The sequence below is a fragment of the Poecilia mexicana genome, unplaced genomic scaffold (assembly GCF_051168715.1).
Source record: "Poecilia mexicana isolate PSO_F unplaced genomic scaffold, ASM5116871v1 scaffold_2, whole genome shotgun sequence".
In the NCBI taxonomy this organism is placed as follows: Eukaryota; Metazoa; Chordata; class Actinopteri; order Cyprinodontiformes; family Poeciliidae; genus Poecilia; species Poecilia mexicana.
Genome location: NW_028263371.1, coordinates 35405879 through 35430180, shown reverse-complemented (window position 1 = coordinate 35430180; position 24302 = coordinate 35405879). Strand labels below are relative to the sequence as shown.

The 24302-nt window shown below is 37.3% G+C and overlaps 1 protein-coding gene across 1 annotated transcript in view; it reads right to left on the bottom strand.

The window, feature by feature from the left end:
* Positions 1-8265: 8265 nt before the first annotated feature.
* chrm4a (cholinergic receptor, muscarinic 4a) overlaps positions 8266-24302 on the bottom strand; it is a 39264-nt gene continuing 23227 nt past the window's right edge. The window contains exons 6-7 of the mRNA XM_088015109.1: positions 18090-18362; positions 8266-12251 (exon numbers count right to left, since the gene is read on the bottom strand). Of these exons, the coding sequence (XP_087871235.1) occupies positions 12006-12251; positions 18090-18362 (519 nt within the window). The 3' untranslated portion in view covers positions 8266-12005. The remainder of the gene's footprint in view (positions 12252-18089; positions 18363-24302) is intronic.

The window sequence follows — 24302 nt, the reverse complement described above, 5'->3', positions numbered from 1 at the left end:
CTTTCACTGCTGAAACTAAGAGGTAATCTGATACTTTTCTATTAAACAATATAAATATTATAAATGATAAACTTTTCATATTTTAAGATGGCAGTATACAAATAATACACAATAAAAATACTTGAATCTGAATGAAGTCTAAATATTATTAAAGGTGGATGCTAATAAGTCACCTTCTCCTAAGGCTGTCTTTATTTCACTGATTCCCCATCATCCACCTGTCACTCAGCTGTCTATCACTAGGATTCGCCATCAATATGTCCGTTAAACAGAGAAACAGTGCCGCAAACATTCTGGTGTAAGTGCTGGTGGTAAAGGCTTTTTGCACTTTTTCTTCTCTCTAAATGTGACAGATTGTCTAAAAACTCTGGCCATAGGAGTCACAGGAAAAGGCTTTAGTTTAAGTGAGATGTTTTGTCTAGTCCCAGAAAGGTTGTGACTATGCTTCTAATGTAGGAAAGAAAAGTTGGATTAAGCATCCTGATAATGTATACCATTTGCCTCCTCACAGATTTCTAATCTAACTTAATTATTTCAGATCATCCAACACATTTTAGTATCAGATAAAGATAGTCAGTTCTCAAAAGATGATCTCATTTATTCATGTAAAAAGTCTATCCAAACAATTTGGTGTGTCACTCTGTCACCACACCAGCCATTAATGTTTACTAGAGCTGGGAATGAGTTTTTCTGCAGAATTTTGCCCAAACTTTGACTAGGCCATTTTGAAACCTTCATTTTTAATTCTTTGTTGCACCATTCACATCATGTAATTTAAGTAAAAGTGAGCCCATATCTGGAATACTGCAACTCTAATTTGTATTGTTGAGAAATCCATGTTGTGCTGAGATCAAACAGAAGATTCCATCAATGTTCTGCAGTTTTATACCCACTAAATCTTCTCCATTTCTCCTCTCTCCTCAGTGTGTGTTGGTGGTTCTGTTACATATTTCTGTAAAATCTGGCACAGGTTCTTCACAAAGGCCACAAAAGCTGGTGCCGCATGTCTGCTGAATGTTGTGAATCTTTTCTGTTGTAGCCCAGTTTTCTAAAATTGTATGTTATTAATATGGAAACAGAGTGAATGAAGTGGGAATGAGGATTCTACAGAGGGACTCGTTCCTGTAGCGCAGCAACATTATGACAGGAGATCAGGAAAAATTCATGAGTCTCCATCTGGGTGCAGGTTTCTTTAACCCAACGCTGACATACTAAGTCTGCCAGTGTTCCCAATAAAATGCACATCAAACCATTTATTTCCTGTGTTTTTATTTCCTGTTTTTGCACAACTTTACACTATTATGGTGTAAATGTATGCTGGAAAAAGCCTCAATTGCTGTAATTGAATGTTAGTCTTACTCCAGAATATGTAACCAGTTGATTTAGACTTTTTAAAGAAAGCATATAGAGAGCATCTAAAACAAAATACATTATTTTCAGATCACCCTGTCATACTAAGATATGTCTTCAAAATCATGATGCTTCTTTATGTCTCAAAAAAGTTAAAGGTGATAATCTGTAACATTTTTACAGATGATCTCATATTTTATTACTTTGTTTTAATGGTGTTTTACTAAATATTTTACTAAACTTTTCTGAATATCTTTTGATCATTACAAAATGTATTCAGTTTTATTCAAAATCATATTATGGATTACAAATATGTTTCCACAGGGTGCTCTAATTTTTCCAGCAAAAGCTTATTCAGTAAGACAAACTTTTTTATATTGGATCTAATATTACATATCATTCTTCACTCCCCACAAGCATCAATGATCCCTGTCTTCATTTCTCCTGTTTTCCTTCCTCGAAGCGCTTTAAGTAGGCCGTCACCACAGGCTTTCTTCTAAATCCCTCACATCTTTATGATTCTTCATATTTCTGCCTTCAATAACCCACATCAAGAAGGACCAAATGTTCATTTAGTGCTGATTTCAGCAACTCAACATTCCTCTCTTTTCCAAGTTTACCACTGTTGCTTCTTTTGAACAGATATGACCAATGCATTTCCATATTTGAAGCACACATAACCGGAGAACCGAATTATCCGTTCAGACACATCCAGTCGACTCACAAAGGCTGCTCAGATATATCCAGCTGTGAAACTGGATTCCAGGCTATAAACAACAACTCATTTCAGGGATTCCTCTCTGTTATTTATTTTTTTTTTTGAAAATGGTGTTCCTGTCATCTGCAATGCCAGATATCACTTATTGGAATAAAAATGAATAGAAATACTTCAGGACCTTTTATTATCCATTTCTCTCTGAACAGAGCTGGAGAAGCTCAGGGAGCTTTAAGGTAAGTAGCACTGAAACCTAGCTTGTTAGCCCAATGCTAACTCAGTGTGACTGACTTCCTGAAACAAGAAATGAAGAAATAGAAGATAGTACCACAGAGCGCTAAATCTTTAAGGACAACAGCGGAGCCTTCGGTTTCCTACGCTTTGCATCATCATAACGCTGCTCAGCAAATAGAGCTTTTTTTTCCCCCAGCATGGCTCAGAGGAAGAAAAAGCTAAAAAAGGAAAAAAGCTAAATGAGTTTTGATTCTCTTAAAGGCAGAGAAAGTATTCAATAGAAAGAAATAACCTGAGCAAATACAAACTGCAGTTGTCAAATTATGATTTTCTTTATTAAAAGGTAAAAAACGTCACCCACCATGGAAAGAAGTAATAGCTCCGTAGACCTTAATGCTGGTGTTTTGAAGTTTTGTGACAGCTGTGTAGAAATTTTAGTTCACTTTTGTTCCAATTTGGGTTCGCTGGAGAGTTTTATAGAATATAATTAAAATAGCTGAAGGTCACAAAAGCACAGATTATTACATCAGTGTGGTACAGTCAGAACTTTGGGCCCAGTCTTGATTTTAAAAGTCAATCATGCAATTACCATACCATGTTTAGAAACCTGTCCTGACACATCTTCTATTTAGGCAACCATCATCTCTGAAACATTTTGTTAACTAGAGGTGGACTTTGTGGTTGAGCTGAAGGTCAGGCGGGAGTGGCCAGTCTTTCTCCTTCAGGATTTACTGCTAGTACGATTCAATGTATTCACTGATTACAGCTCCAGATCACTTTGTGAATTTGAACTTCTGGTTTATCAGTGGATAGGTCTAGGAATACTGAAATAACTATTGTTTTGTCTTCTTCTGAATTATGAACACTGCATGTGATTTTTATTATTTTGGACTCTCCTGAATGGATCATCAATGCTGATAAAGTGGTTATTCCTGGGAAGTTTTCTCAATTTGTCGCTAACAGTTATCAGGATGTGTTCAGTCTTTTAGATCCTGGCATATTTATCATATGTGAACATATATTTATGTTTATAGAAATCATGTTTATATAGGGCCACTGTTTGGTTGATTGTATTTTCTCCGCTTATCTTTGTTAGATATTAAAATGGGATGATCTGAAACATTTCAGTGTTCGACATGTTTCTGGCTGAATGGCCCAATGAAAAGGTTTGTCTTTCAAATTCCATCAGTGAATAAAGCAGCGACATGATGAACGAACAGGAAGTTGTAGTTTTCTGCAGGTCTCAGCTGTTTTTCTCCGGTGATAGCAGCAGGAACACAGCAGGGATGGATTCCAAAGAAAGGTAAAGCTGAGGTTAGCTACTTGGAAATATGAATGAGCCGACTGCTGAGCTGCAGGAGGGTTTGTGAAACATTTCACTTTGCAGATAAAGTACCTGGATTTGAGACTGAGCAGTTCTATGCGAGGTAAAAAAAACATCCTTTCTGGTTCCTTATGAGAATGAAAATTCATCAGTTATAAAGAACTGATGAACTCCACACAAAGTAAAGGTTGTATTAATAGCCTGTTGGTGTGATTTTCAGTTTTATTGTGTCTCCCTCTCAAGCTGACTAGAACTAAATAAAGGATTCCTGTTCTGCCTCATTGATTCATGCCCTACTTTTCCTTCTCAACCTCATCATTACATTTCTCTAATTCCCCTCTCCTTCTGCCTCTGTCATTTCTTTGCATCAGCTTTCTTCTTTGATGGTGAATGAATTGAAATTAGACGTTTTTGAGCACCTTGCAGTCAAACACAAGCATCTCGACATGCAGGGAAGTCAGGGATGGAACCACAGACATGGTGACAGGTGGAAAAATTCTAGATTTTTATTTTTTTATTTTTTGTAAAATTGTATTTTATTTATTTTGTGCTACAATATTCTCAGTCTTTTCCCGTTGTTCTTCGAACATGCTAAAGAGATTTATTGAGAAAAGTCAGTAGACGTGGATTCAATGTATTGTTTTTACAGAAATCTAATGAATTTTATAGTACTGCATTCCAAAAAATGTTTATTAGCATTTTAAACTTTGCCTCTTTTAGCATGTATTTACCTCCATAACTCTGGAGAATTCACAGAGACTAATATGTGGGGAAATCCCAAATTCTGGTGTTTGTGTCAGAGTGTCTAGATTGCTGAATTTTGAAAAGAAAATCATAAGACGTCCTCTTTGCAGTTTTTGAAGAAAGATCGAGCTAAATGTCAGGTAATTCTGAAAAAAAAATGTTTGAGGCTTAAAGAAAACTTGGTAACACTTTATTTGAAGGGGGTTGAATAAGACTGACATGACACCTGTCATGAACATGAATAAGCCTTCATGAATATTTATGACTGTTGTCATAAAGCGTCATTCGGTAAATTATGACACTTTTAATACAAAGTTGACATTATTCAAATTGTCTTTGTTATGACAACTTGACATCAACCAGGAAATCATCACTGTTTAAACTTTACCTTTAATAACATAAAGTTACCTAATTTTTAAAGTGCAATCAGTAAAACTTTTATAACATGTCAGTCTTATTCAACCCCCTTCAAATAAAGTGTTACCGAAAACTTTAACAATACAACCTGAGCTGGATGGTTTACACCAAAACTTATCATATGTTAGTTAATAAATTAAAATGTGTCAATCTGGGCTCAGCAGTGGAATCAAAAAGAAAAGCAGCTATAAGCATCTGCAGCAGATTAGCAAGAATGAAGCTGAACTGGTGGTTTGCTGCTCTGCTTAGTGCAGCACCGTCTCAGTGAAATGGACCTGAATGTGTTGGTGTGTCTGTTATAGTTAAGTAGTCAGACTGGAAAGCGACTTGCACTGAGTCATTGAATAATTAGAACAGATCTGATCTCAGCTGTGTGTTCCTTCTTGGTAGCACACCTTAGAGATATTAATAGGAAAAACATCACAAAAAGCAAAGATGCTATAACAATATACATTTCCTCTTACAGATTTAATCTGAATTTGCTTTTCTGTCAACTGAAAATGTTTTAGATCATGAAACAAATTTAATAATAGACAAAGATTTCATTTTTTTTTTCAAATTATCATTCCGTTTATTAAAGGAAAACCTTAATCTAAGTCAACCATCCAGCCATTACTTTCCACTTAACCCAGAATCAGGTCCAGAGCAGCACTGTAACGCCTCGTTCACATGGCAAAATTTCATGCCTTTTGAGAGACCAACTTCATTTGGTCTCTCAAAAGGTTTGGACAGATTTCCCATCTGAATGCTGGTGAGTAAAATCACTTTGTATTTTGGTGTGTTGCTCCTCCCATGTGGCTGGACAACACAGACTGCAACAAAATCTGTTACAGCTATGATTTTTTTAATCATGGTGTGTGATCTCTGAGGTTTTAAATCTTGCCGTGTGACATAAGACTTCCCTCCAACCTGGAGCAGCTCATCCAGGGGAATCCCTTGGCGTTCCCAGCCCATCCTAGAAACAATCCCCTTCAGAGTGACTGGAATCACTCGACAGCGAGGCGTTCAGGAGTTTTTTTAACCAAGTGGAGATCATAATCTGATGAAGCCAACAGACCCACATCATCTGCAAACAGCACAGACACAATCCTGATACAACCAAAGCGAATCCCCTCAATACATTAGCTGCACCTAGAAACTCTATGGAGAGGACCAGTTACTAAGGGCAACCTTGGCAGAGTCCAACTCTCACCAGAAATAAACCTGACTGAAATATCCCTTAAATAAGAAATGAAGTTTTCCCTTTAATACATGACATCTTGATCTAATGTTAAAATCTGTTTGTTGATCTGAAACATTAAAGGGGTAAATACTTCACAGCGATGTGAAAAAGCTATCGTCTTAAAAAAAAAAGCTGTTGGTTGTCTTCTTCTGTGGTAAATTTACTCCAGCCATATCTTTGCTGTGTCTCAGCTGACTCTGCCACATGAAATCTCCAGCAGGGCCGAGGCCTGAGCAAACTAGAAGACAAATCCAGGGATTGTGTTAGAAAACGAGTTTCTGTGTGCTGTTGGATTCTCCTCACATTTGTCTGTTTGCTCTGCTGCACTGCTGGGTTTATAAAGGATTAAAGAGAAAGCAGCCGACTCAGCTCCTTGTGATTCAGCCATATTAGGGAAATCAGTCTCCTGCTTTCACTTCATCACTATTTAAATTACAGAAGGAATCTGTTGAGCCCAGCTCCTCGGTTCTGTCTCTGATGAAGGCGTCCTGAGTGACATCCTGTCACGCCAGATTCAGTCATGGCGACCAGAATCGGAGCTAATCACAAACCCGTTTCTGGTGACGATTGGCTCCTGGGACAAAGCGATGAGCTAATTTGCCTTCTTGCTAGGATGTATCAAACTGAATTAATTAAGGTAACTAAAGTGATCTGAGAAAGCGGCTCCTTGACTCATTCACTCTCCATCAGAACCAGTTCTTCTGTTGGATCTCATTGAGCTTCCCTCAGTCAGATGTGCCAACATTTTCACATCAGCAGCCCAGGGCTGTTCAACAATTGGGATCTTCTTTTGACTACTTAGCTCATCTCAAAAATATGAATGAATGACTGAGAAGAAAAGCCAAGGTTAACAGATATTTGGTTCCTGTTTTTTTTCTTTTTGCCAAAGCAACAGATATAATACAAATCAAAGTTCTAAAGAATCGATTAAAATGATGTTGGACAATTTTCCTGAATCCCATTTCCTAGGACTATCCCAATCCCTTCATTAAGAATGTGGTTAAGTGTTCCACTGGAGTGTCTAACACAGGAGGATATTTGTGATTGATTATTACTTTTATCATTTTTAAACCCTGATTTGTGATGAACATGTGAGCAGCAGAAGATTTGGCCAATAAAAGACTTGTACAATCCTCCAACACTTTATTCTGCTATCAATAATTGCTTGGTATCAGCTTTTGGATTGGAAGACTGAAGTTTGAAGAAAAATTACATATTGGCAATTTAACTATTTGTTAAGCAAACAGCTTTGGTAACACTGTGTAGCGCAGCATTATGTAATAATCAACAGAATATGTAATAAAATCTTTGAACATATTTTGCAATACCTTCTCCTGCATTATGTAATAATGTTACATTTTGTGACTATTATTACAAAATGCAGCGGTAGCTCTTATTTAAAAATGATAATGTAATAATGTGGCACATTATGTAATAAACAATCATAAACTGTTTATCTTCATCCTACTCATTATTATTCCAATAACAGTCATGTTATTTAAAGCTTTGTCAATAAATGCCAAACTTTTGCTCATGTAGTTATCTTTTCAGAATCATAGAAAGAGCTGCTGGTACTAACTTATGTTGTTCAGGGCAAAACAATTCAAAATGCATTTTATGACTTCATTACATTTTGTGCTAGTTATTACATATTATGGTCTTAATGATCTTTTGTTACATTTAATTATTAGAGCCAAACATTTTCTTACTGAGGTGAAAAAAATCACCTTGGTCAGAATGTATTACAAAATACACATTCTGTAAGAACTACAAATTCCACTAGTTGTTGTTGTTGCCATGGTAAATGTTTTAAATTAAGAAGATTTTTTTTCAAAATTGACAATAGATCAAATGTCAGTTCCAGATATAATATGCCAAAAACGTAACGTTAGGTGATACATCAAAGTGTTGATTTTCTCATTAAAATTTTAATATTTGCAAAGTGTTTTTGTATAATTAGCAGTTGAAAGACGTTTCCTCTCAGAATCAGGCTAAGGTCTGAGAATGATGAGGAAATGAGGAAACAGGATTCAGGATTCGACCCAAAACAGAAACAACCTGTTTGCACACTCCTTCAGGGTTTCTTCCACCTTTCACTTCAGTTCTCCTCTTATTCTGAAAAATATCGTAATGAAGCTCTATAATTGTCATGGTTTGTTAGCTGGTAGGATTTTAAGAAGCAGCAACTTTCTCTAATCCACCTGCCTGCAAATCTTCCTCCCTCTGTAGTCATCACTCCCCCTCTGACTTCCTCTCAAATTTGTTGCTTATCGTGATCTGTTTTCAATAAACAGAGTGACTTCAGCCACCTCGCCCTTGCTACTTAAAGTTGGTGCCTTCCCCACTGGCAAGTTATATAAGCTCACTCGCTCGCCCTGTGAGGGTGGCATCAGAGAGATACATCAATGAATCTGTAGCAGCTGGAACCGTTCCTTCCTCTTCTCTCCTGGGAGAAGAATTCTTCTTTGTTTCTAAGACAGACGGCAATCTGCAGCCATCTGCTATTATGCTAAGCCTGAACAGCGTCACTGTCAAGCTCATCAATTGAGCTTTTAAGCTTTATAGTGGAGAGAACTTCTACCGAACTCAATCTCACAATAATGATCCAGTCTGAGAGGGTAGAGAGGAGAAGAATTCAAGCAGAACTCCATCTATAGCCTCTAAAAAGGATAAAAAGGATTGAAAAATTGAAGAATCTGTTTTGTTGAGTTTTTTTTGTTGCTGTTGACATTTGAAGGTCTCAGTCCATCAAATAGGTTTTGATGTTTTTGAAATACAAAAGCAGTTTTTGAGAGCTGATTTTTAAAATAATATTTAAAGTAAAAGACTTTACAAAGAAATTTTACCTTTAAAACAGACAAAAACTGGAAGAAAAACTACTGACAGATTTCAATTGGCCTAGTCAAAGACCAAATTTAAGTCCAGCTGAGATGATGGGGCTGACCTCAGACAAGTTTATGTTTGCTAACATTTCACTTTGGTTGAACACAAATACCAACAAAGCAGAGTAAGCCAAATTTCCTTTTACTCTAATATTTACCTTAGTTTAACCCTTTAACTGTCATGAGGACATTGAAGTCCTCATGGACCAGGGGTGGGCAACTCCAGGCTTCGAGGGCCGGTCTCCTGCAACTTTTATATGTGTCTCAACTTCAACACACCTGAGTCAAATAATGAGGTAGTTAGCAGGACTCTGGAGAACCTGACTGCACTGAGGAGGTGACTCACTGTTGGATTCAAGTGTGTTGGACCAGGGAGACATCTAAGAGCTGCAGGACACTGGCCCTCCAGGACCAGGATTGCCCACCCCTGTTATGGACCCACTGACTAACATGTAAATGTTTCGAAGGTGGCAGTTAAGGGGTTTTTAAGATCTGATAGGAAAAGCAAAAACTAATGCAATGTGTAAGACGAAAATGATTTTTCACAGCACAAGAGGAGATCCACTATGGTGAACACAGCTAAACATATCACAAACCTCAAATTGTCTAATGTAGCAGGTGGTGTATGATCCGTCTAGTTAAAGTACAACCCCCCCCCAAAAAACGACAGAATTAAGACTTAGCAAGTCAGAAAAGGAGTTTTAACAAATCTGTGAGCAGTATGAAATAATTTGAACCTGTAATTCAGATTTTGAAAAAGATTTTTAAACCAGAGGCAGTCCTAACCATCATCAGCAGCCAATAAAGACTTGTACAATCCTCCAACACTTGCTCCAATACCAGCACCAGCAATACGTTGTTAGCTCACTGTCACAACATTATTGCCTTCTCTGTCTTTTCTTCAATCTTGGCAGATTCTCAGGGTGGCAATAGAAGGGGAGTGTATAAGGAATAAATAAAAACCTCTGTCCATCTATCACTGTCTGTGCCCGATTAGCTGGAGAGAGGCGAGGTTACATCCTGAACAGTTTGCCCATCCAACACAAAGCCAAATAAATAAAGATATAGACATATTATTTATCTCTTATCATGTAACGTTTAGCTACTGGGAATAATTACAGAAATGATGTCTGCACAAGTTGGGACTTTTAGATCTTCAAATATAAAGACTTAATATGTGTTGTGGCCGTTTGAATTATAAATATAATCCTTCCTAACCTTATATGGTAGGATTAAAAAAAGCTGTTCTAAACACTGTAGTTCTTCTGATGATAGAAGAAATACAATTACTTTAACTGGAGGATTGAAAAAAAATTATTTACTGAGATATTTACAATAAATCTCAAAACTAAATATTAAAAATTTATTTACTCAAATGGGCTAATACATCTAAACACTAATATTAGCAGGAGTGATATTTAGAAATCATTGACATATTGGTGCTAATCAGGTGGATTTAAATTAATATATTATCCATAATTAAAGAAATATTAAACACCAGAATGTCCTCTCTCTTTCCAAGTGACAAACTTATCACCATGATCAGGTAGAATATGATTCTAAGGCAGTGATATGCAGAGCTGCCTTTCTTTTCTGCCCCAGGTTCAGTCACTGATGGCCTCATTTCCAGCGTACTCTGAGACTTCCTGAAACACTTTTTCTTTTCTCCTCTTAACATTCTCATCTGTCCAGTGGGTCACATATGGAACACGGCGCTTACGCTGACTTTGTCGTGAACAGACCAGAGAAATTCCTTTATGTGTCTGGGTTACTTAATGGAAAATCTTTGGAGTTACTCATGAGAGGAGTAAGAAACCTTATAGAGAACCTTAGCTTCAGCTTCTAAACCCTCACTAAAAACATTTCTAGTGTTAATCGCTGAGCAGGACCCGACCAGACTCTATTGAAACTTGCTATGGATATTTCAGTTATGTCTCAATAATTGTTAAATCTGAAACTTATTTCTGGAGTGTGAAGCCTCTTCCTGAGTTTCCATTATAAATGTATAAATTTAAATATTCCACTAATGTCAAAGTAAAGAAAATTGCACAATTGCAGTGTTTCCATAAAGTAAGAAACACAATTAAAATCACACATTAAGTTTGTTCATTAAAACATGCTACATCATGATCCTCCAACTACTTCCTGTCTTCTTCTTCTTCATGGTTTGCTCCAGTGGCAACATACAGTTGTTGCTCATGTGACATGTGAAAAAAAGTGATTCCATTGCAGTTTTGCAAGATAAACCAATTTCAATACTGCCAAAAAAACCACCTCATCCTAGTGCTAAAATGTTTTTTTTTAAATCAAAAAACAAATGCGTTTTTTTTTTTTTTTAAATTGGCATGTTTCTATTAAGCAAATTTATTTTTGAAATGTCATATTGCGCAATTATATGGTCAATGGAAGCACAGCTAGCTGTTTTCCCTTATTTTAAACCATCTCTTGTTTCCTTTCTGTACAAATAGCTGATTTCAGATCAACTGCAGGATCAAGAACTTTTTAATGATTCTGCACCAACTTTTACCCGTCTGGGTCGATAGTTGAACTGTCACAACTCAGCCAGTGGCCAATTACCCACACAACTGCCCTCGGTACTTTGATATAATAGAGTTCACATTACATCAGAACTTGAACGCATGACTTTGTGGGGATTTTTGCTGGAGAATAATTCATCATGGGGACAATGACAGAATATCCAAAGTGTTACATGAAAACACTCAAATCTGAACAGCGCCACTCCGCCGCTCTGTTTTAGTTTTACCTCTACAAGCTTTCATTTCCATTCTTGGTCTCCACACTTTACACTTGTTCCTTCTTTCCCAGCCCACATTCACTTTGTCTTACTGCTGTAGCAGCTTTTCCACTCTGTGGATCCATGTAAAGGGAAGCTGGGGAGCTTTCTCGCCTGTTTGCTTTAACTTGCAGAATAAATAGATGCATATCCCCCGCCATATGCCAGAACTCGTTAAATTTCACACTTTTATGCTTCTATTCATCCAGTCTTCTTGTCACTCACCTTTATAGTGTTTCCTCTGTTCCTCCTTTGACGTGATTTACATCTCTCCCTCCCATAACCCTCCCCTCCCATCCCACCCTTTATCTTCTTCTTTCATCTCATCTCGTACCTATATTTTTATACTGGCACAGCAGCAGGTTTTTGAAAGTCTTTTTGAATGTGGCATTGCACAGTGCGTAACAAGCTGGGTTGATGGTAGAGTTGACATAACACAGCCAGTAGCCAATCGCCCACACGGTGTCAGGGACACAGGACTGACAGAAGGTGGATATCAGTACCATGACATTATACGGTGTCCATGTAATGATGAAAGCCAGGAGAATGGCAAAGATGGTCTTGGTCACCTGCAGTGAATAAGAAAAAAAGAGAGAGCAGAAGATTGGACTTAGCAAAACAGAGTAAAGGTACAAGCAGTTCCAAATGAAAGATACCTGCTATTTTCTTTAAAAAGACACAGAGGGAACATTTTGTCTATTTGCTTTTATCTAAACATACCTGATGAAGTTAAAATCTGATTACGGTGCCTTTTGAAAATCCAGATAATGCAATGGATTTGTTAGCTAATGAGGAATAATGATGAAGAGGTGAGACAAAACATTTGAGTTACAAATTGGATCACCTGTGGATGTGTTTCAATGCAACTCCACAAACACACCACTGCCTTGTGTGTCAACATAAAAAATGCAAAAGAAGTAGAGTATCAAGAAGGCTGAAGAAAACTGAGGCAAAAGTTTCTTGACTCCAATTTTCCACAAAGTTCACTTGTTCAAACAATTTTGTGCAAGAATATCCAGTTATCATACAGATCATAAAGGAGACATGTCCCAGATGTGAAAAGGTTTTGGTCTGAAACGTGTGAGTCAATGCCAAAACAGCAGCTATAAACCTCATGAACAAGCTGCTGTCATAACATGGTCTGAAAGGTCACTCAGGGAGGAAGAAGCCATCTCCAAAAGACGTGGATTACAGTTTGGAAATGCACTCATGGACAAGAATGTTGAGTTTTGTAGATCTATTATGTGGTCTGATGGCTGAAGGCAACAAAGTCAATGTTTTGGAGTGTCCATCACAAGGTCGTGACCTCAGCCTCAGAGAACATCGGTGGGCAGAGCTGAAAAGGTGTGTCTGTCAGGAATCGACCAACATTCCAACAAACTATTGCTGAAGGAAACCCAAACATTTGACCAACATCATACAGTTTAAAAGCAGGTAAATCTCAGAATTTAAAGAATAAAAAAAAATCACTCTTTTATTATTCAGGTATCTTGCAAGTAGAAGGTTTAATATAAGAAAGAGGGAGAGAAAAAGTCTTCTTACACAGTGAATGTAAATCTCTGGTTTCAACTGTATGTGTAAACTGCAGCTATAATAGCTTTAGGAGGACATGATTCAGTGTTATGTGAATAAAAGCAGTGAATGCCATTATGCCCTTGCATTCAAACCAAGCATTTTCAAAGGCATTTACTTTCAACAGAGATATGAATTATTCAAGTGCAAAAAAGACATTTATTTCAAGGGATCAACCAGTGTTCTGTCTTTACATAACTACAAGTAACCTGTTTTGAATTCTATCTTTAATTGCTGCTAGAGCCTGTTGCACAGAGGCATCATTTGTTTCACAAAGATTTTACATCTAGTAGAGGCACTGGGGACTTCAATAATAGTCAGAGGCTTGTTGTCATGCCAACCTGTCCAATACCTGAACAGGTGACATGAGACTCTGTGTAACTTGGTGGACATGACCTACGTTGTGGTCTGTTTTGGGTAAGAAGACAGACCACAACCATCCAGGAGTAAACTGTTTATTCCCTTCATGATGTTTCAAGAGTTTATTTCTGTTTATTTGGATGATTGTAGCTTGAAAGCAAGGAAAACCAAAAATTTTGTTTCTTAGAAAATAACATGAGAGCAATAAAATAAATCCTTGAAAGCGACCGTATTGGTGGAAAGTAAAATGGAAGGGAAAAAGTCTGGAAGAACAGGGATAACCACAACCTAGAGAAGGTAGTGAAACAAAGCACCTTCACTGGAAAGGAAGAACCAAAGGCTTGGAGTCTTCCAGAGCCACTGCACTCAGACATATCCAGTACATGGACAGTAACCATCACGTTCCTTCAGTTAAATCTTGAACCAGAGACAACATCAGAAGCCGCTAATCTGAACTGAGGAGACAAAGGTTTGGACCGGATCGGTGGTCCAAAGTCTTGTCTCTTGTCTTGCCTCCATATCATGAAGTATTTCATGTCAATGGATCCCCAACCAACTATTGAGTGAATATAGTTCATGAAATGCAAGAAAGCTTAGAAAGAACCAACTTCAACTCAACTACAATATATAAAAAAAAAAAGAGCATTTATGAAAAAGTGGATTTATTGTACTTCAAGGGCAGTGTCATTGTGAAACACAGCCATGTAGGATTAGGTGTGTGCTTCACCCTCTCTTTTTATGATGGAGATTGAGGCTGTGCTCTTTTATGCACAGGTTGAATAAGCAAAACAACCCAATACTACCAGTGGCAAAACCTACATGAAGTGGGGATTGGAAAAGCAATATGGTCCAGTAATGCATGTATTCATGCTAGACCTTCTAAAAAAGCGTCAGCAGTGCAATCAGAGTGTGGTGGATCAGCTGTGTGATAACAACAATGATGCAGCCACAGATGTTCTTTTGTTGATAAAATCATGAAGAGATTGCTCTGTGTAGTCGTGAGCTCATCCATTCCCTTCCTTTTTCTGCAGCCATGATTCAAATACTTCTAACAGAGTTCCAGGTATGGTACTGATCATTCATGCACATCCCTAACTCAACACGGTACCATGTGCAAGGTACTAACAGCAAATCCTTTTCTGGTCAGTCACATCACCACAATGCATTCCTTGCATGGTGCACTAATTTGGAAAGAAAGTGAAAACCAAGAGGAACTAATAACATTACTGTAAACTTAAAGAAGCTATAATTTTACCACTTAGGAAGGTTTCTTTTGTAGGAAACATTCACCATTGTGCTTCCTAGAAACAGAGAGGCACCTGATGCTTTTGTTTGAAAAAAATATTTGTACCGATTGATAAGTAAACTGTAATCATTAATATTTAAAAGTGTTTCATGTAATACCTAAAGACTGAAAACATATTAATGTACTCTAAATGAAAACAAAAAAATATATAGTCTTGAGTCAACACTGGACTGTTAATATCATCATAGAAGCATGAATGCTTTCAAGTGTGTGTTTACTTTTTACACTATAACATTCAAATCCATAATATTCGTCACAGGAAGAGGGTAGAAATCTCTTTTCCAAAAATAAGTCCTTGATACTGAGAGTAAGAAAAAATGGTAGAAAAAAAGAGTTGTGTGATTCGGACCTCCAAACACTGAAAGCACTTTATGACTGAGAATCTCAGACCAACATCATCATTGAGACGTCTGTAAAGCTAATATCAAAACATGTAGTGTTAGCCTACATCCTCTGGGATGTTTGCTACTTTTAAGTAGTAGAAAAGCTTCATGTTTTTCTTGTCTACTAGCTTCATGGAGAAAGCATGTCGAAACAACACTGTTATATTAGACAGAAAATGTTCATTTTAATAATATACTGATAGCCCACAGAGTGTAACCCTAACCCACTCTCTGTGTGTTTCTACACTCTGTGTATTTCTACACTATGTGGGCTATCATGCAACTGATTTTAGCTAAAGTGTTAAGATAAAAATATCTATATATGATGAAAGACTTTTAAAGACATTTATACTGAGTTATTAGTCAAGAAAAAATTGTAAGCTATTTATTTTGTAGCATTTTTACAATTAAAATACCATGAATTGCAACTTCCTGAAGATATTGAATGCTTTACACATTTATATTCAAATAGATAAATTATTTTCCTTAGTTGCATCATTATATGTACTGTAGCATAAAGTAGAACTAATTGGGTTCAGGGCTACAAGGTGCTGGAGCCATAAGGCAAACCAAGGTCACTATTCCTTCACAGGGTCAACAGAGAGAAAGACACATCAGCTGCATACTTATTCATCACAGTAGTTAACCAAAATCTACTGGGAGGAAATCTTATTCACAGAGAGAAAGTAAAAACCTTGTTATGAGACAACATCTGAGTCACTCTGCTGACTACCCACCTTCTCCTGAAATATGAGACAACTTTTGCTGGTAATAGCATCAACACAGATGGTAGGGCCAGAACTGGACATACTGCAGAACATCATAGCTGTTGCCTCATTCACACCCAGTTTGGCAGAGCGCTTCTAAAGGAGAGGAAACGAGGACGCTGGGAAAGTTGATTTTTGCTGCTGAGAAACTTCAGTTCAACTTAGCAACATTTGGGATCAAATGTTACTTCATCCTATTGACATTTCTTCCAGTCTGGTGTTTATTTGTCAGGGCTGAGATACAAGTGATGGTATCCTAATAACCGAACCTTAACTTTTGTTGTTGTTTTTTTGGGATAACAATGACACACACCTGGCATTGTGTCTGACTTGTTGCAGCATTACAGGCCACAGAATCCTTCTTTGTCAAACCAGAATGATTAGGATCATCCTGCTAATTTTATTAACGTTCTTGTACAGCACTTTGGTACAGTTTTATACATGTTTTAAAGTGCTATATAAATAAATTTGACATTGACAACAAAGATAACCTGAGTAAATACAAAAAGCAGATTTAAATGATGAAGAAAAATCTAACAGCCCATGAAAGCTAACAGGCTGCTGTTAGCCTTTAGCCTAAATGAACACAACTCTATGTATTGCTGAGTTTACTAATAGTATTTATGCAGGAAATTTCACTCCTGCATAAATAAAGCTTCAGAGTGCTTATCATTTGGATAAACCACATTGGATCATAACAAGATTTGTCCACATGTGTTTACACGGCCCACTGCTTCGCTCAAACATAATGTCCCTGTGGAACACAACGGCAAGGTGCTCTAATTGAATAACACAAATAACTGGATATTATTCTGAGTTCTCCCAGTAGCTATTTTCTCACTGGAGAAAAAAATGGCTCATTGTGTATAAGCCATTACTTTATAGTAAAATGACCCTACACAGTCAGTTCAATTTCTGTTAAGCCAGTCATGAAACATCCTCAGAAAATCCACCAACACATTCTGCCAGGTCAAATGAAAGATGAAAAAGGTCAAGAAGCAGAAGACAGAAACCAAGAACAATTACTGTAATTGTGTTGCCATGTAAGTGTGAAAGTGTGTATTTAATAGCCAATATTTGAAAAAAGAAAAAAAAGTCCCTTCATGGAGGGAACATTGGGGTTAAAAGTATTCACACCATGCCCAGAACACTAGCTAAAGACTTTATAAAGATACTCATCATCCACAGTGAAACCAGTCGTGTCCCACCATAGGCTGAAAGGCTCAGAGAGGAAGAAGCCATTACTCCAAACCAAACATTCAGCCAGATTACAGTTCAGGAATCCACTTAGAAACAAGAGCTTTGGAGACATGTCTGAAGAAACAAAAATGTAAGTTTTGAGCTCTTCTGAAGAAAAAAATCAAGAAAAAAAAAACAATCTGTGCAAATTAGAGTCAATAAAGTTAAAGTTCGAGGGTATAGATCCATTGATCTATAATACCCAAAAGTAAACATTCCAGTTTTGAAACAAAATGTTTTTCAGTAAAATGTTTGTGGTGCTAGTATTAGGTGGTTCTTTGGTTTATTTGGGAAAACTGCAATGGAATTTTTTTTTTCCACATCACATGAGTCACATGATCAACAGCCGGATGTTGCCACTGGCGCAAACCACAAAGAAGACAACAGGAAGTAGTTGGAGGATCATGACACTGCATGTTTTTGTAACGCATTGACAAACTTATTCACACGTGATTTAAATTGCGTTTCTTATTTAATGGAAACACTACAATTGCAAAAATGTAATCGTTCAACATTAATGTAATATTGACAAATTTTGCTCACATATGCAATGGTTTGTTTCAGAGTGAGCAGGAAAGGCCTGAACCCAGAGGACTTTAGTGGATGGAGCCTAAAAGGTGTATGTGAATAACTTCGGTAAATCAGATGATCTGAAATGGTAAAAGTTTAGTTTGTTTTAAAGTCATACAGTAAAAAATTTGCTTTTTGGATACAGTATATGGAAATATGTTGTTGCAACACTACATTTTCACCACATGCTTACTCAGTGTAAACACTCACTTTCTTTTCTCTGGCAGCCATCTGTCTTTTCCTCTTCACTTGGCTTCTCGCGATGCTGGCAAACTTTCTTGCCACGGTTCTGGGGCGGCTGATTGGGATGGAGCGCCTCTCCGCTCCTTCCACCGGCGGGACGATCTCGATCGCTGTGATGCATTCATCACCCGCCTGCTTCGTTACTATCTTTATCTTGGACCACCTTGACGATGGATTCATCTTGGTAAGAGCAGAGTTGGATGTCGTTGTCATGACAACTGGATTAGCATTTGTAGCTGCCTGTAATCAAAAGTAAAGAGTTTTATTAAATCTCACTGAGATTTCTTTTTTAAAAGGATTAAAACTTTTCTTTTTCATGGGTTTTTTTCATAAAGTTAGAGTAGCTAATGGTAGACAGTGATCATTTGGCTGCTCACACTGAACCAGGCTCTACTGGAGGTTTATTCCTGTTAAAGTGAAGTTCTTCTTAACTTTAAACATTCCTATGAGACACAGAAGCTCCTCTCCAGCAGCAAAGCAGGTAATTATCAGTAAGGTCTCACAGGAACTCAGTGTAACATCTGTAGAGCAAAGGGTTGAGGTGAAAGGTAATGTTCTCCTACAGCAAGTCAGTAACTGAGCTAGCAAATATGAGACAGTAAGCACAAAAGAATGGACAGTTAATTAATTGAATATAAAACCATGTAGTTGGGATTTTAAATCAAGACCATAAACTATGTTGCATTTTATACTGATTTGCTGCATCAGTTGAATGTCTGCTGACAGAGGCTCAACATTTTAAATTGCTTATTTAATAGAATTTCAATGATGAACTCTACTGGATATAATGGATGACACAGCACAGCAGCGGATCTTATTGTTGCTCCCAGCAGTTTATATCTTCTTAAATGGAAAATGTTACATGCAAAACAAACAAACAAAATCTTTTATTACCTATTTATTTTATGTTATTTTTGTTTTATAAAAAGTCATGCCACAAGCGTCCAGCGACTTTCTACCTGGAAACACACTTGGGGACACCCATCCATTATACTTTGCTAAATACAGTTTTAAAAGAAAATTATAATTTTTGTTGCTGGAAATGCACGAAAACATTCTATAGATAACCGCAGAAATTAAGTCAAATATGCTAATGTTCGTTTGGTTAAAATATTAGTTGTACTTATTGTCCTGTAGACAAAGGAGGAAGACTTCACACTTTTTGTGTTTTCAGTTGAAGAGTTAAAGCTAATGTTGGCCCAATTCAGACAGATGTTCTCCATGATGTACTGGGTTACACTGCCATTACATTCCTGTGCTTCACTGACTGCATCCTGGCTGACCTTCTCCTCACAGACTAAGGTTACAAGTTGATGTGAGGGTGGAGGAGAGAAGCACATGATTGTGGTCTGATTTCCCAATCAGAACATTTTTGAAGAACTTCATGTTTGCAAACATTTGTGTTGAATAAACTTTCCATCCATCCTGACAGTTTAAAGTGGAGCTGAACAAACAAGAGTAAGACCAGAACTGCGAAGTCTTAATCCAACAGGATCGTTGTGAAAACCTGAAGCAGAACTACACACAGTTATATACCAGTATATGTCTCACAGATGAATGAGTCTGCTGTAAAATCTATCAACCTCAGGAAAAAAACAAGATACAACTGTGTCATTAGATTGTCTTATTATCCAAAGTGAAATGATTTCTGTACGTTATGAGCTCAGCAAGAAAGAAGCCATTACTCCAAAATTGACAAAAAAATTATTTGGAAATTTGCAAAAGGAAATATCTTTTCAGTTTTAGAAAAAAAATCTGTAGCATGATGATAAAATAAAATTGAAGTTTTGGTTATAATTTCCAGTTCTGTCAGGAGGAAAGGGACAGATGCTCCAGATCATACATGTTCATGAGGTAATTCCTCCAATTACTACAGAGCTATATGGAAACTGTTCAAGATGAACAAAGAAAATAGAAAATTAATTATCTTTATTTCTTCAGGCATATTTAAAAAGGAAACAGTTTTGATAATCTTCAGTAAAACAGAATTCATGTCAGATAATGAAATGTGAGTGTACAGTTACAGTGTGTATAAGAAACTGGTTTCAACTCTGTTCTTATTTAATTCAAGACAAACTTTACTTAAAATATTTTCTAGTGCTGTTCATAGGATATTCAGGAGACTCAGGAATTAGCAACATATTTCCGTTCATTGTCATATAGCTTATCTTTTTCTGATCATTGTCTTCTTTTTCTAAGGAAGCCAGAAGGTTCTGGCTTTAAATCCCAGTCCAGGTTCTTTCTGCTGGAACCGTTCATGTTCTCTTCAGGGACTCTGACTGTTGGGTTAATTGGTCTCTTTAAATTACCTTTGGGTATGAATGTGTGTGTGCATGTCTGTTTGTCCTGTGTGTGTCTGTGTTGTGATGGGCTGGCAGCGTCTCCAGGGTGTAACCCGCCTCTCACCTGTTGACCTCTGGAGATAGGTCATAAATAGTTAATAGATGGGTAGAATGTACTGCTTTATATTGCTTTTGTTTTTATATTTTAATAATTAAAGACAATGAATTAAATAAAGGTTGTAAGATGAGGTTCTAGCCTTATCATTATTATTAATAGTAGTACTGTAGTAGTAATATATTAATTTCTTTGCACCTTCTGCCTATAAATGACATTTTTTCATTTTGTCTTTAATATTTCTGTTTTCTGAATTTTTAAATTATTTTTTGAAAGTTTATGGCATTGATTCAATGAAACAATTTCTGAAAGACTCACTAAGGTTCTTTGGCAATCACATATGCATTCAAACTGCACCAGAGTTCACTTCAACCAAATCCAGGCCCAGGGTTTTTATTGGTCAGAGTTTGATTAACATCCCCAACATAGTAGAGTTTGATTAAAGAACAAGGCTGGTGTGAATTCAACGTAATTCACATATTTCCTAAAATGTGTCTTGGTTGCAAAGTCAGATCACAAAAGCCAAATAGGCCATACATGTCTAGCCTTTTTTTTTACACACACTGCTATCTTTAGAAGCTCTTTCCAGAGCCTTTACTTGCGTCTGGGTTCACCATTAAAATGTCTGAAAGATAAGCAAATATGAACCAGCACATTTGTGTGCTGATAAGAGCCGCTGCATTTGATACAAGTATCCACGGAAACCAGCCATCAGATAGCCATGCGTAGAGAAAACATGGCGATCTCAGCGTCCTGCCTCATGGAAAGATGCTCCCCCATGTCTTATCCCTGGAGTTTCCCGCTGTGAGAGCTCATCTCCAGCAGAACATCTCCCGCCCTGAACAGCTCGTGTCAACAGCATCTGGGGAAAAGAGCCGAGCCAAATTGTCTATAGAGTCTTGTGAGCATCTCTCTGTGTGTGAATAGAGCTAATGGGAACATTAATCAATGACGTGGGGTTTGAATGTATTAAAAGTGGGTTTTTCCCCCCACTGGTGTAAAATACAGAGCGCTGGGAATTTCTTTATCTAAATACATGGGCAGGGCTTCAGGCAAGAGGAATCTCTGTTTCAACAGTTGTTTTGGCAAAGAGTTTCACAGTTAACTGGTTAAAAAAAAGCCTCAGCCTGAGTGCTAAGAATAAACTCAGTGGGGAAAATGGTTTGAGGATGTGTGAAGAGCAGCTTAAACACCTGGAACAGTTTGTTTCTAAAGGTTAGAGAAGGAGGCAAAGATGCTCCAAGGAGAACAAAAAAGATTATTTTGAAACATTCTGATCTAAAGAAGCAATGACATTTAATCACCTTTTTCATTTTAATCTAAAATATAAAAACTTTAGGACTGATTTGCTAAAAACTAAATGATTTTGCAAAACCAACTCAGTTTTGAGGGTTCTCCTATTTGCGGATTTTTTTTCACAGAAAACCGGCTTATTCATGAAATTCTTTTGTAAAACATATCTTAAATATTAGATAAACGGAGCTTGGGAAGGTGTTGCTGGCTTGTGCTTAAAAATCAGCCAATCTACACAGCAAATTCAGAAGTGTCAGATTTCCAGTGCAAGTGTTTTATGTTAAAAATACAGTGTTAATTCAACAACATGAGTGTTAGTGAGTGTTAGTTTCCCTAAAACTCACTAAAGAGTTCCAAAGAGTTAAACAAAAAGCAATCCAGTCCAGTGTTGAATTCTAAATTAACTCCAACAGTCTAACTCAACACTCAGTCTGGTGTTGATTTAGAAATCAATATCAGACAGTTCCTCCCACAATTGTAACATATTTGTGACATCACTTCAGGGAAGGAGCTACAGGTAGGGTGGGGGTTACAGCAGGTCCCCAGCCTGGACCTAGAAAGGGACCACATGGGAGGCAGAACATGCCTTCTGGGATCAAAATTTTCTTTATAACATCTGATAAGAACTATAAAATGGTTCTTTTATAGAACTACCCCAGTAGCTTATATAATAGGGTGCCCCATTGTTGACTCATGGTTGCTAAAAACCTTACCAGACTGACTGATTTTAGTGACATAGTGAGTGTAAAATATTGAATAAAATGTTGTGCCACATGACTGGCTTTATTTTCACTCTTATATTTAACTTTATGACACACAAAACTACAAATGAATCGTCCTTATTGTCTCCAGGTGCATTCTGGGTAAAGCTTGTCACCAACATCATCATCAGTCACTTGGCAACAAATGGCAAACTAGCTAGAGCATTTCTATAGATTACGTTAACATGTTTTGAGTTTGTGTTGTTTCATCATTAGCCTAATGTTTATTTTCTTCTCTTGGTTTGTTGAACTTCATGTGAGATGGATTTCAAAATGACATAGTCGCTCTCTGTGGTAATGAAACTTGTTAGCTCCTCTGTTGCGGGCGTATGCATGTTGTAAGGTTAAATTATCATGAGCTTTATTATTTGGGCCCGGTCATTAGCCCCGCCCCCCGGCCGACGTCGTCTTGTTCCGCTGCTGCGTCACGTTTGCCTGATGTAACAGAGAGAAAAGCTTGTGTGTGTCTTTGTGTGAGTTTTGATCAAAATGATTGTAGGGTTGTATGTGTTTATGAGATTTTTGATCAATGAGTTTGTTTGGAGCCACCTTGTGGTGTGATTAGTGACTGCATGCAGCGGGTCCGTCAGGCAGTCTCGCGGCTTCCCCCATCAGAATTCTGAGGAGCGCTGGTGGAACCTGTCGGACCACTTGCCTGCAGTCAAAGTCACATGGTGAAGAGTTTTTATTCTGCATTGTACTAGGTGACCGACAAGTAAATAAGAAGAGTTACACTGAAGAGCGGAGGCAGCAGTATGACGTCTTGTCTGGAGCTTATTATAACAAGGTAAGCTCCATTTTTCCGTTTACACAAGAGTATCGATTCATATACATAGTTCGCTTATCGTACGTTTATTTGTTTGGATATCACGGTATATACGACTGTTTATTATCTTAACCGAACATTAAAACTGTCAGGAAAATCTGGAGGCCATTTGAGTTAACATTATTTAGCTGTGGGGTCGTTTTCTTTAAGTTTTTGGCTGTAGACTGCAAAATGGGGGAGTGGCTGCGCTGGACCATCGGCTTGATCTATGCCACAGGTGTCAAACTCCAGTCCTGGAGGGCCACTGACCTGCAACATTTAGATGAGCTGCTGCTGCACCACACCTGAATACAATTATTAGGTGATTAGCAGGACTCTGGAGAACTTATCTGCACAATGACTAATTTCTTTAGTAATTATTTCTGACTTTTTTATGATTTATCTTGTAAACCAGGTGAGCAGAGTAATTTGAATGTATATGATGGTGACACACACAGGTGAGTCTGATTAGTTTTGCTCACACTTCTTTTTAAAATATTTATTTGTTATTCTAATGTTTCTGCTATATTTCTTGTTTTTCCTTCCAGGCTGGAAATCTTCCTCCTTCATGTTGGTGAAAACAAGAGCAGCACCAAAGACACTTCACCATCAGGCCACAAGACCATCCATGGCCGCTTCCAATGAACTTTCAAAGCACACTTCACCTTCAGTGCAAAGTACCATGAATGTATGACCTTTGTATATTGCTGTCAGTGCTGTTTGATGTTTTCAAATAAAAGTAAATTATATTCTGCGAATTGTGCTGGTATTTTTGTAGCATCTAATGTCTTAAAATGAATTTGGAGATTATTGAAGGCCAATAGTTTCTGGGGGAAAAAAAGGTTTTAATTGCTCTAGTGGTTTTTATTTGGTAGTAAATTGCCAAAAAAAATTGGGTAATGAGAGAAGGGGAAGACCAGCAAG